The sequence below is a fragment of the Zonotrichia albicollis genome, unplaced genomic scaffold (assembly GCF_047830755.1).
Source record: "Zonotrichia albicollis isolate bZonAlb1 unplaced genomic scaffold, bZonAlb1.hap1 Scaffold_83, whole genome shotgun sequence".
NCBI classification, from domain to species: Eukaryota; Metazoa; Chordata; class Aves; order Passeriformes; family Passerellidae; genus Zonotrichia; species Zonotrichia albicollis.
Genome location: NW_027428460.1, coordinates 735,583 through 749,316, shown reverse-complemented (window position 1 = coordinate 749,316; position 13,734 = coordinate 735,583). Strand labels below are relative to the sequence as shown.

Below are 13,734 nucleotides of genomic sequence, written 5' to 3'. Positions count from 1 at the left end.
AAAAGCATTGACGGACAGCTGTAAAAGCCAATTGAAATAAAGGAAACAGCCCCCAAGGCGGTTTTGCCTGTTGATCGATTGTCACAACGAGAAGACACGGAAGTAAACCGTCCGTACGAGCTCCCCAAAATCCAAGTTTTTCTTAGTGATATCCTTGCATTTGGGGTTTCCCTAAAATTTTCTGATCCCCAAATCCCCACAGCCTCCTCAGAGATGCCCTGAGGGTCCCCTCACAACCACCGCCATCTTGATCCCAGCTTTTCTTTGGGATTTTCTCACATTTGGGGTTTCTCCATCGCCCAAAGGGTCCCCAAATCCCCACAAGCCCCCCAAAATCCAAGTTTTTCTTCATGATATCCTCACATTTGGGGTTTCCTTGGAATTCTTTGATCCCCAAATCCCCAAAGTCCCCCCAGAGACACGCTGGGAGTCCCCTCACAACCGCCGCCATCTTGTCCTGGCTTTTCTTTGGCATCTCCTCGCATTTGGGGTTTCTGTGGAATTCTTTGGTCCTCAAGTCCCCACAATCCCCTCAAATCCTGGCTTTTCCTTAGGTTATCCTCACATTTGGAGTTTCCCTAAAATTCTTTGATCCCCAAATCCCCACAGCCTCCATGAGATGTGCTCAGGATCCCCTCACAACTTTTCTTTGGGATTTTCTCACATTTGGGGTTTCTCCATCGCCCAAAGGGTCCCCAAATCCCCACAAGCCCCCCAAATCCAAGTTTTCCTTCATGATATCCTCACATTTGGGGTTTCCTTGGAATTCTTTGATCCCCAAATCCCCAAAGTCCCCCCAGAGACACGCTGGGAGTCCCCTCACAACCGCCGCCATCTTGTCCTGGCTTTTCTTTGGCATCTCCTCGCATTTGGGGTTTCTGTGGAATTCTTTGGTCCTCAAGTCCCCACAATCCCCTCAAATCCTGGCTTTTCCTTAGGTTATCCTCACATTTGGAGTTTCCCTAAAATTCTTTGATCCCCAAATCCCCACAGCCCCCATGAGATGTGCTCAGGATCCCCTCACAACCACCGCCATCTTGTCCCTGGCTTTTCTTTGGGATTTTCTCACATTTGGGGTTTCTCCATCGCCCAAAGGGTCCCCAAATCCCCACAAGCCCCCCAAATCCAAGTTTTCCTTCATGATATCCTCACATTTGTGGTTTCTCTGCAATTCTTTGTTCCCCACACAGCCCCCCCAATGGATTCCCTCCTCTTCCTCTGTGCCCGCCGCGTCGTCGCCCACAGCCCTCTTCCCGCCCTTCCCGCCAATCTCCAGCCCGTCCTGTTCCAAGCAGCGTTCCTGGACGGGCGGCCCATGGTGCTGTGCGAGCTGGTGGCCGCGTGGCCGTTCCCGGTGCTCAACTTCCAGCAGCTGGTGGGGCGCCGGGAGCTGCTGCGGGACCATCCCTGCATGCTCTGCGTCCAGGCCGTCATCCTGGCCGTGGTGGACCAGCTGCGGCGGCAGCTGGAGGAGCCCGGCCACGACGCCAGGTGGGTTCTGGGCAACGTCGGGATGGGGGCACCTCCTCCGTTCCTGAGGTTCCTCCATTGGTTTTGGTGGTTCCTCCAAGGTTGTGATGGTTTCCTTCTTGTTTTTGATGGTTCCTGGTTTTGATGGTTCCATCCTTGATGGTTCCAGGAACGTCGGGATGGGGGCACCTCCTCCACTCCTGAGGTTCCTCCATTGGTTTTGGTGGTTCCTCCAAGGTTGTGATGGTTTCCTTCTGGTTTTGATGGTTCCTGGTTTTGATGGTTCCTGGTTTTGATGGTTCCTTCCCATTTTTGATGTTCCATCCCTGTTGGTTACTTCCTGGTTTTGATGGTTTGTTTCCGTGGTGGCGCAGCTGTGGCGGCAGCTGGAGGAGCCCGGCCACGACGCCAGGTGGGTTCTGGGGATCCCTCAGATCCTCCTCCGTTCCTGAGGTTCCTTCATTGGTTTTGGTGGTTCCTCCAAGGTTGTGATGGTTTCCTTCTTGTTTTTGATGGTTTATTGCCATGTTTGATGTTCCCTTCCCATTTTTGATGGTATCTTCTTGGTTTTGATGGTTTCCTCCCATTTTTGATCGTTTCTTCCCTTTTTAGATGGTTCCTTCCTTCGTGGTTCCATCTGGGTTTTGATGGTTCCTTCCCATTTTTGATGGCTCTTTCTGATTTTTGATGGTTTCCTTCCCATTTTTCATGGTTCCCTCCTATTTCTGATGGTTCCCTCCCATTTTTCATGGTTCCTTCCTGGTTTTGATGGTTCCTTCCCCTTCCCATTTTTGATGGTTCCTCCCATTTTTGATGGTTCCTTCCCATTTTGGATGCTTTCTTTTCCTCCCCTTTTTTGATGTTTCCTCCCATTTCCCATGATTCCTCCCCATTTCCCCAGCCTGCGCGTTCTGGACATCACCGGCCTCCTGGATTCGGCGTCCGGCCGCGCTCTGGCCTGGATGAGCGGGTGGTCGGGCACGGTGACTTTGGCCAAGGCTTGCATGGAGGTGTCCAAGCACCAGCGGGAATTCCAGCGGCGCGGATCCAGGCGGCACAAAGGCCGCTCGGGCGCCGCCACGGCCGCGGCCGCTCCGCAGCCCCCGGGCGTCGACGTCCACGCCGACCTGTTCGTCAACGAGGCGTCCTACGGGGTCCTGCGCGACGCGCTGCAGCCCGGGGCCGCCGGCCTGCTGCGCCTCAAGTGCCGCGAGCTCCGAGCCGAGCAGCTCTCGGCGTCGGCCATCGTGGCCTTGCTGCGCTCCCTGGACCCGTCCTTCCTGCGCAGGGTGGATGTGAGGTTCAACAATCTGGGATTGAGCGGGCTCTCGGTGATCCTGCCGCACCTCGCGCGCTTCCCGGAGCTGCGCAGCCTCAAGCTCCAGTACAGCAACGTGGACGTGCGGCGCCCCACGCCCGAATCCGCCATCGGCATCCGGCGCCTGGCCGGGCAGCTGGGAATGCTGCCCAGCCTGCGCGAGCTCAACCTGGGATCCTCCCGGCTCTCCGGGAACCTGCGCCAGATCCTCTGGTGAGCTCCCGAGGGTTGGGGGGCTCGGGGGTCTTTCCCGGGATTTCATTGTCCCGACGTTCCCGTGATTCCGTTATTTGGATAATTCATCACTCAGTGATCCCATTGTCCCATCATTCCAAGATCCCAGAATTCCTTGGTTCCAGGATTCCCAAAGGTTGGTCTCCATGGTCTTGGAGGTCTTCTCCAATCTTGATGATCCCTTGCTTCCATGATTTCATTATCCCAATGTTCCCATGATTCTGTTATCCCGATAGTTCGTGACTCAGTGATTCCATGATCCCAAAATTCTGTGATTCCAAGATTCTCAAAGGCTGAACTTGATGATCTTGGAGGTCTTCTCCAATCTTAGTGATCCCATCATTCCAGGATTTCATTATCCCGATATTTCCATGATCCCACCATTCCCTCATACCAATAGATTATCACTCAACGATTCCATTATCCCATAATTCCATGATTCCAAGATTCCCAAAGGTTGGGCTCGAGGGTCTTGGAGGTCTTCTCCAATCTTAATGATCCCTTGATTCCAGAAATTCATGATCTCTTTGTTCCCATGATTCCACGATTCCATTGTCACAATAGTTCACGACTCAGTGATTCCATGATCCCAGAATTCCATGATCCCAAACTTTTGTGATTCCAAGATTCTCAAAGGCTGAACTTGATGATCTTGGAGATTTTTTCCAACTTAAGTGATCCCATAATTCCAGGATTTCATTATCCCAACATTCCCATGATCCCATCATCCCAATAGTTTATCACTCAAAGATTCCATTATCCCATAATGCCGTGATACCATAATTCTGCCATTCCAAGATTCCCAAAGGTTGGGCTCGATGGTCTTGGAGGTCTTCTCCAATCTTAATGATCCCTTGATTCCATGATTTCATTATCCCAACATTCCCATGATTCTGTTATCCCAATAGTTCGTGACTCAGTGATTCCATGATCCCAGAATTCCATGATCCCAGAATTCCATGATTCCAGGATTCTCAAAGTCCTAACCTGACAATCTTGGAAGTCTTTTCCAATCTCAGCAGCCCCATGATTCCCGGATTTTATTATCCCAACATTCACAAGATCCCGTGGTTCTGTTATCCCAATAATTCATGACTCAGCCATTGTATTACCCCAGAATTCCATGATCCCAGAATTCCAGCAGTCTCAAAGGTCAGGCTCGATGGACTTTCCCAACCTGAGTGATCCCACGGCTCCAGGATTTCATTATCCCAATGTTCCCACGATTCCATTATCCTGTTGTCCCAATAGTTGACAACTCAAAGATTCCATCATCCCATAATTCCATGATCCCAGAATTCCCCGATTCCAAGATTCCCAAGGTTTGTGCTCAATGGTTTTGGAGATCTTTTCCAACCTTAATGATCCCAGGTTCCCATAGTTCTGTTATCCCAACAGTTTATGACTCCATTCTCCCATAAATTCAAGATTCCATCATTCCTTAATTCTAAGATTCCCTAAGGTTGGGCTCGATGGTCTTGAGCATCTTTTCCAACCTGGATGATCCATTGATTTCAGGAATTCATTATCCCAATGTTCCCATAATCCCATGGTTCCGTTGTCCCAATAGTTGACAACTCAAAGATTCCATCATCCCATAATTCCATGATCCCAGAATTCGGCGATTCCAAGATTCCCGAGGTTTGGGCTCGATGGTCTTGAGGATCTTTTCCAACCTTAACGATCCCAGGTTCCCATGATCCCGTTATCCCAATAGTCCATGACTCCATAACTCCGTGATCCCATAATTCCTTGATTCCAGGATTCCCAAAGGTTGGATTTGATGATGTCAGACAATGGCTCCATGACCTCATAACTCCATGATCCCGTAATTTCATGGCTCCATGATCCCAACACCCCATAACCCCACAGTTCCATGACCCCACAATTCCATGATTCTCAAAGGTAAAACCTGACGTTCTTGGAGATCCTTCCCAACTTCAGCCATTCCATAATTCCATGACCCCACAATCTCATGGATCCATAATTCCATAACTCCATGCTCCCGTGATCCTCAAATGTCAAACCTGATGGTCTCAGAGACATTTCCCAACCTGAGTCATTCCATAATTCAGTGACCTCAAAATCCCAGGATTTCCAGGGGTCAAACTGGATGTTCTTGGAGCTCTTTCCCAACTTCAGTCATTCCACAGTTCCATGGCTCCCTGATCCCATAACTCCATGATTCCCAAACCTTGACCTTGATGGTGTTGGAGACCTTTCCTGACCTGAGTAATTCCATGATTCCATGACCCCATCATTCCAAAATCCCAGGATTTCAGAGCTCAAACTCGATGTTCTTGGAGACCTTTCCCAACCACAGCCATTCCATAACTCCATGACCCCATCATTCCAAAATCCCGGGATTTTCAGAGCTCACACTCGATGTTCTTGGAGACCTTTCCTAAACTCAGTCATTCCATGATCCCATCACTCCATCATTCCAAAATCCCGGGATTTTCAGAGCTCACACTCGATGTTCCTGGAGCTCTTTCCCCGCGTGTTCCCACCCAACCCTGACCTGTCCCTTTTCCCTGCCCGCAGCGACCTCCAGGCGCTGCTGGAAAGCTTGGAATTGGCCTTCTGCTCCCTCGCTCCCGCCGACCTCGCCTTCCTCTCCCACAGAGTCTCTGCACGGCTCCAGAGCCCTGGGATCCATCCCAGCATTCCATGGTCCCACATTCCACAATTCCATGGATTGTGGCCCCAGATCCCAAGACCCCAGAACTCCATGATCCCACATCCCATAACTCCATGATTCCCAAACCTTGACCTTGATGGTGTTTGAGACCTTTCCTGACCTGAGTAATTCCATGATTCCATGACCCCATCATTCCAAAATCCCAGGATTTTCAGAGGTCAAACTTGGTTTTCTTGGAGACTTCTCCCAACCTCTGCCATTCCACAATTCCATGGCTTTGTGATCCCATAACTCCATGATTCTCAAACCTTGAACTTGATGGTCTTGGAGACCTTTCCTGACCTGAGTAATTCCATGATTCCATGACCCCATCATTCCAAAATCCCAGGATTTTCAGAGGTCAAACTTGGTTTTCTTGGAGACTTCTCCCAACCTCTGCCATTCCACAATTCCATGGCTCCCTGATCCCATAACTCCATGATTCTCAAACCTTGAACTTGATGGTCTTGGAGACCTTTCCTGACCTGAGTAATTCCATGGTTCCATGACCCCATAACTCCAAAATCCCAGGATTTTCAGAGCTCAAACTCGATGTTCTTGAAGTTCTGCCCCAACCTCTGCCATTCCACAATTCCATGGATCCATGATCCCATAACTCCACGATTCCCAATCCTTCAACTTGATGTTCTTGGAGCTCCTTCCCAACCTTCATCATTCCATAACTCCATGACCCCATAGCTCCAAAATCCCGGGATTTTCAGAGCTCAGACTTGATGTTCTTGGAGACCTTTCCCAACCTCAGGCATTCCATAACTCCATGACCCCATGATCCCACAATTCCATGACTCTCAAACCTTGACCTTGATGGTCTTGGAGCTCCTTCCCAACCACACCCAGCCCACAATCCCACGATCGCACGGATGCACTCCCAGCTCTCATTCCTCCCGAATCCCACCCAACCCTGACCTGTCCCTTTTCCCTGCCCGCAGCGACCTCCAGGCGCCGCTGGAAAGCTTGGAATTGGCCTTCTGCTCCCTCGCTCCCGCCGACCTCGCCTTCCTCTCCCAGAGCTTCCACGCGCCGGCCCTCAAGCGCCTGGACCTGAGCGGCCACGACTTCTCCCAGGGCCTGCTGGAGCCGCTGCGGCTGCTCCTGGAGGAGACCTCGGCCTCGCTGCTGCACCTGGATCTCAGGGAATGCCGCGTGGCCGACTCCCACCTGGACGCGCTGCTGCCGACGCTGCGCCACTGCTCCCGCCTGCGCTTCCTGGGACTCTACGGCAACTCCCTGTCCACGGCCGCGCTCAGGGATCTGCTCCACAGAACCCTGGAGCTGCGCGAGCTGCGCCTGGTGGTCTATCCCTGCCCCGTGGATTGCTACAAGCCGGGGCCGCCGCGCTCTGACGGAGATTTGGGGGATGCGGTGGATGAGGAGCTGCTGGCGGAGGTGCAGGTGGAGTTCATGCGGGTGTTGGAGAGCTCCGGGCGGAGCGACCTCGTGTGGAGCTCCAACCCCCGCGGGCACGGAGGGCTCGACTTCTTCTCGTTGTGATGGGGGGGAAAAGGTGCTGCGCCCCAAAATGCAAATCCTGCATCCCAAAATTCCCAAATCCTTCATCCCAAACTCCAAACCCTTCATCCCAAAATCCAAATCCTTCACCCCAAATTCCAAATCCTTCGCCCCAAAATCCAAATCCTGCACCCACAAAATTCATCCCCAAAACCAAATCCTTCACCCCAAATTCCAGATCCGTCACCCCAAACTCAAAAACCTGCATGCCAAAGCCCAAATGCTTCACCCCAAAATCCAAATCCTTCAACCCAAAATTCATCCCAAAATCCAAATCCTTTGCCCCAAAATTCATCCCAAAGCCCAAATCCTTCACCCCAAAGCCCAAATCCTTCACCGCAAAATTCATCCGAAAACCCAAACCCTTCACCCCAAAATCCAAATTCTTCACCCCAAATTCCAAATCCTTCACCCCAAATTCCAAATCCTTCGCCCCAAAATCCAAATCCTGCACCCACAAAATTCATCCCCAAAACCAAATCCTTCACCCCAAATTCCAGATCCGTCACCCCAAACTCAAAATCCTGCATCCCAAAGCCCAAATCCTTCGCCCCAAAATCCAAATCCTTCACCCCAAAATTCACCCCAAAATTCATCCCGAATTCCAAATCCTTCATCCCAAAATTCACCCCAAAATCCAAATCCTTCATCCCAAAATTCACCCCAAAATTCATCCCGAATTCCAAATCCTTCATCCCAAAATTCATCCCAAATTCCAAATCCTTCACCCCAAAATCCAAATCCTGCTCCCCAAAATCCAAATCCTGCACCCACAAAATTCATCCCAAAAACCAAATCCTTCATCCCAAAATCCAAATCCTTTCCCCCCCAAATTCATCCCAAAATCCAAATCCTTCACCCCAAATTCCGAACCCTTCATCTCAAAATCCAAATCCTTCACCCCAAAATTCCAAATCCTTCACCCCAAATTTCATCCCAAAATCCAAATCCTTCACCCCAAATTTCTGATCCGTCACCCCAAACTCAAAATCCTGCATCCCAAAGCCCAAATGCTTCACCCCAAAATCCAAATCCTTCACCCCAAAATTCACCCCAAAATCCAAAACCTTCATCCCAAAATTCATCCCAAAGCCCAAATCCTTCACCCCAAAATTCAAACCCTTCACCCCAAAATCCAAATTCTTCATCCCAAAATCCTTCATCCCAAAGTTCCCAAATACTTCCAAATCCTTCATCCCAGAAAACAAATCCTTCACCCCAAAATCCTTCACCCCAAAATCCAAATCCTTCACCCCAAAATTCACCCCAAAATTCCAAAACCTTCACCCCAAAATCCAAACCCTTCACCCCAAAATTCCACCCCATCTCATTTTTCCCTTTATTTTGGTGCTTCCCCACCCGGTTTTTATATTTTTTACCCCCTCCTGATGTTTTGTGTTTTATTTAATATTTTTTCCCCCACCCCGATGTTTTGCGTTTTATTTTATATTTTGTGGTTTATTTTATATTTTTTATCCCACACCAATGTTTTGTGGTTTATTTTATATTTTGTGTTTTATTTTATGTTTTGTGTTTTATTTTATATTTTGTGTTTTATTTTATGTTTTGTGATTTTATTTTATATTTTTTACCCCAACCCTGACATTTTCTGTTTTATTTTAGGGTTTTCCACCCAGTTTGGGGTTTTTCCCAAAGTTTTTCACGGAAGTTTCGTTGCTGTGTCCGGAGGGGAAAGTTCTGGAATGTCCTGAATTGCTGGGAGACGTTATTTAATTAGGGAATAAATGTTAATTAATGATTTATCAGGAATTGGTTATTCATTAATGAGCTGCCACCACCCAAATCCTTCATCCCAAAATCCAAACCCTTCACCCCAAAATCCAAATCCAAATCCCAAAATCCAAACCCTTCACCCCAAAATCCAAATGCCAAATTCCAAACCCTTCACCCCAAAATCCAAATCCCAAAATCCAAACCCTTCACCCCAAAATCCAAATCCTTCATCCCAAATCCCCAAATCCTTCATCCTAAATTCTGAAATCTCCCATCCCAAATTCCTGAATCTTTTATCCCAAATCCTTGATCCAAAAATCCCAAATCCTTTACCCCAAATCCCCCAAATCCCCCAAACCCTTCATCCCATATTCTTGATCCAAAATTCCCAAACTCCTCATTCCAAATTCCCAAATCCTTCATCCCAAAAATCCCCAAATCCTTCATCCCAAATCCCCAAATCCTTCACTTCAAATTCCCAAACCCTTCATCCCAAATTCCCAAATCCCTCATCCCAAATCCCCAAACCCTTCCTCCAAAATCCCAAAATCCTTGATCCAAAAATCCCAAATCCTTCATCCCAAATCCCCAAATCTTTTATCCCAAATTCCCCATCCCAAATTCCCAAACCCTTCATCCTAAAACCCCAAACCCTTCCTCCAAAATCCCAAAATCCTTGATCCAAAGATCCCAAATCCCAAATCCCCCAAACCCTTCATCCCAAATTCCCAAATTGTTCATCCCAAATCCCCCAAATCCCAAATCCTCAGTTCCTTCATCCCAAATTCCCAAATCCTTCATCTCAAATCTCCCATCCCAAAAATCCCCAAATCCTTCACTGCAAATTCCCAGACCCTTCATCCCAAATCCCCAAACCCGTCATCGCAAATCCTTCACTCCAAGTTCCCAAATCTTTGATCCCAAATTCCCAAATCCTTCATCCCAAATCCCCAAACCCTTCCTCCAAAATCCCAAAATCCTTGATCCAAAGATCCCAAATCCCAAATCCCAAATCCTCAGATCCTTCATCCCCAATTCCCAAATCCTTCATCTCAAATCCCCAAACCTGTCATCCTAAATCCCCAAATCCTTCCTAGAAAATCCCAAAATCCTCGATCCAAAATCCCAAACCCTTCATCCCAAATCCCCCAAATCCCAAATCCTCAGATCCTTCATCCTAAATTCCCAAATCTTTTATCCCAAATCTCCCATCCCAAATCCCCAAATCCTTCATTCCAAATCCCAAAATCCTTCAATCCAAAGATCCCAAATCCTTCATCCCAAATCCCCCAACCCTTCATTCCAAATCCCCAAATCCCAAATCCCAAATCCTCAGATCCTTCATCCCAAATTCCCAAATCCTTTGTCTCAAATCTCCCACCCCAAAAATCCCCAAACCCTTCCTCCCAAATCCCAAAATCCTTGATCCAAATCCCCAAACCCTTCATCCCAAATCCCCAAATCCCTCATCCCAAATCCTTGACTCCAAATCCCCAAATCTTTGATCCCAAACCCCCAAACCCTTCATCCCAAATCCCAAAATCCTTGATCCAAAGTTCCTGAATCCTTCATCCCAAATATCCCACCGCAAATTCTTCATCCCAAATTCCGAAACCCTTCATCCTAAATCCCCAAACCCTTCCTCCAAAATCCCAAAATCCTCGATCCAAAGATCCCAAATCCCAAATCCCCCAAACCCTTCATCCCAAACCCCCAAATCTTTTATCCCAAATCCCCAAATCCCAAATCCCCCAAATCCCAAATCCTCAGATCCTTCATCCCAAATTCCCAAACCCTTCCTCCAAAATCCCAAAATCCTCGATCCAAAGATCCCAAATCCCAAATCCCCCAAACCCTTCATCCCAAATCCCCAAATCCCTCATCCCAAATCCCCAAATCTTTTATCCCAAATCCCCCAAATCCCAAATCCCAAACCCGCGACAGGAACGGGGGAAATTCTGGGATCAGTGTCAGGGATTTTGGGGCGTTGATTATTGGGGTTTTTTGGGGTTTTTTTGCTGATTTTTTGGGGTTTTTTGGGGTTTTTTGGGGGTTTTGTTGATGGTTTTTGGTGATTTTTCGGGTGTTTTAATGAAGATTTTTTTTAGGTTTTCTGATGTTTTTTTGGGGCTTTCTGGGGTGTTTTTGGGGTTTTCTTTTCATGGTTTTGGGAGCTTTTATGGTTTTTTTTTTCTGGTTTTATTTGGGTTTTTCCAGTATTTTTTAATGGTGGTTTAGTGGGGTTTTGGAGGATTTCAGGGGTTTTTTTGGGGTGTTTTTGGATGGTTTTTTGCCATTTTTTGTTGGTTTTATCACGATTTTTTGAAGTGTTATTGGTGATTTTTCTGGAAATTTTTTGGTGATTTTTGGGGTTTTTTTAGGGGTTTTTAAAGGTTTTTCCCAATGGGATTTTGGGGTTTCTTTGGGGTTTTTCTGGAAATTTTTTAATAATTTTTGAGTGGTTTTTCAGGATTTTTTAGGTTTTTTTAAAGGTTTTTCCCAATGGAATTTTGGGGTTTCTTTGGGGTTTTTTTGGGTTTTTTTGGTTTTTTTTTTTTTTTTTTTTGTGGTTTTTTGGCGTTTTCTTTGAGGGTTTTTTGGTGCTTTTTGGGGTTTTTTTTGGGTTTTTCCTGTCTTATTTGGGTTTTTTTTCCAGTATTTTTTAACAGTGGTTTATTCAGATTTTTTGGGGATTTTTTGGTGTTTCTTGGCAGATTTTGGGTGGCATTTTCGATGGTTTTTTTGCCATTTTTTGGTGGTTTTATCACGATTTTTTGAAGTGTTATTGGTGATTTTTCTGGAAATTTTTTGGTGATTTTTGAGTGGTTTTTTTGGGGTTTTTAAAGGTTTTTCCCAATGGGATTTTGGGGGTTTTTTTGGGTTTTTCTGGTGCATTTTTGGGGGTTTTTTTGAGGTTTTTTTTGGTGCTTTTTGGGGTTTTTTTTTGGGGTTTTTCCTGTCTTATTTGGGTTTTTTCCAGTATTTTTTAACAGTGGTTTATTCGGGTTTTTGGGGGATTTTTTGGTGTTTCTTGGCAGATTTTGGGTGGGATTTTCGATGGTTTTTTTGCCATTTTTTGGTGGTTTTGTCACGATTTTTTGAAGTGTTATTGGTGATTTTTCTGGAAATTTTTTTGTGATTTTTGAGTGGTTTTTTTGGGGTTTTTAAAGGTTTTTCCCAATGGGATTTTGGGGGTTTTTTTGGGTTTTTCTGGTGCATTTTTGGGGGTTTTTTTGAGGTTTTTTTTGGTGCTTTTTGGGGTTTTTTTTTGGGGTTTTTCCTGTCTTATTTGGGTTTTTTCCAGTATTTTTTAACAGTGGTTTATTCGGGTTTTTGGGGGATTTTTTGGTGTTTCTTGGCAGATTTTGGGTGGGATTTTCGATGGTTTTTTTGCCATTTTTTGGTGGTTTTGTCACGATTTTTTGAAGTGTTATTGGTGATTTTTCTGGAAATTTTTTTGTGATTTTTGAGTGGTTTTTTTGGGGTTTTTAAAGGTTTTTCCCAATGGGATTTTGGGGGTTTTTTTGGGTTTTTCTGGTGCATTTTTGGGGGTTTTTTTGAGGTTTTTTGCTGATTTTTGGGGGTTTTTTTTGGGTTTTTCCTGTCTTATTTGGGTTTTTTCCAGTATTTTTTAACAGTGGTTTATTCGGGTTTTTGGGGGATTTTTTGGTGTTTCTTGGCAGATTTTGGGTGGGATTTTCGATGGTTTTTTTGCCATTTTTTGGTGGTTTTGTCACGATTTTTTGAAGTGTTATTGGTGATTTTTCTGGAAATTTTTTGGTGATTTTTGAGTGGTTTTTTAGGGGTTTTTAAAGGTTTTTCCAATGGATTTTTGGGGTTTTTTGGTGGCTTTTTTTGGTGGTTTTGGGGTTGTTTTGGGTTTTTTCCAGTGTTTTTAATCGTGGTTTTGTGGGGTTTTTTTAGTGGGTTTTTGGGATATTTTGGAATTTTTTTGCTTTTTTTTTTTTGAGTTTCCATGGAGATTTTTTGGGAATTTTTTTTTTGTGTGATTTTTCACATTTTTGGCAGATTTTTATGGACTTCTTTAGGGATTTTTCAGCTTTTACTCCATTTTTTTGGGTGATTTTTGGGGTTTTTCAAGCGGCATTTTGGGGTTTTTTCTCTGTTTTTTTTCAGGTGTTTTTTTATATTGGTTTTGTAGGGTTTTATCGAGGATTTTTGGTGTTTTTTGGGGTGTTTTGGATGGGTTTTTGCCATTTTTTAGGGTTTACATGGAGATCTTTGGGGTGCTTTTTTTCTGGATTTTTTTTTTTTTTTTGTGATTTTTGGATTTTTTTCAAATTTTTTTGGTGTGTTTTTGTGGTTTTTCCAGTGATTTTTTTGGGCTTTCTTTGAGGTTTTTTTGGTTCCATTCTGGGGTCGTTTGGGATTTTTTTTTTTTGAGTTTTTTTTGAGGTTTTTGGGGTTTTTCTGGTGGATTCTTGGTGCTTTTCATGGAGATTTTTTGGTGTTTTCGGGGCTTTTTTTGGGGTTATTTTGAGCATTTCTGAAGTAGTTTTGGACATTCTCATGATGGTTTTGGGTTTTTTTGGGGAGGATTTTCCCATTTTTATTTGTATTTTTTCAGGTGTTTTTTATCCTGGTTTTAGTGGGGTTTTTTTGAGGGTTTTTGGTGTTTTTTGGGGTGTTTTGGATGGGTTTTTGCCATTTTTTGGGGTTTACATGGAGATGTTTTGGGGTTTTTTTCTGGATTTTTTTTGTGATTTTTGGATTTTTTTCAAATTTTTTTTGGTGTGTTTTTTGTGGT

General features: G+C 45.5%; 1 protein-coding gene across 1 annotated transcript; it reads left to right on the top strand.

The window, feature by feature from the left end:
- Window positions 1-1,068: 1,068 nt before the first annotated feature.
- Window positions 1,069-8,048, top strand: LOC141728089 (leucine-rich repeat-containing protein 14-like). The gene is made up of 3 exons (XM_074534410.1): window positions 1,069-1,499; window positions 2,371-3,001; window positions 6,653-8,048. The coding sequence occupies exons 1-3, from the start codon at window positions 1,199-1,201 to the stop codon at window positions 7,212-7,214; spliced, it is 1,494 nt and encodes a 497-aa protein (XP_074390511.1). The 5' UTR covers window positions 1,069-1,198; the 3' UTR covers window positions 7,215-8,048.
- The last annotated feature ends 5,686 nt before the right edge of the window (window positions 8,049-13,734 follow it).

Coding starts and splice junctions, on each gene's coding strand:
- LOC141728089 (XM_074534410.1), top strand. CDS start 1,199: ATGGATTCCCTCCTCTTCCTCTGTGCCCGCCGCGTCGTCGCCCACAGC. Junction 1,500..2,370: donor CCACGACGCCAGGTGGGTTC/TGGGCAACGTCG, acceptor CCCATTTCCCCA/GCCTGCGCGTTCTGGACATC. Junction 3,002..6,652: donor AACCTGCGCCAGATCCTCTG/GTGAGCTCCCGA, acceptor CCCTGCCCGCAG/CGACCTCCAGGCGCCGCTGG.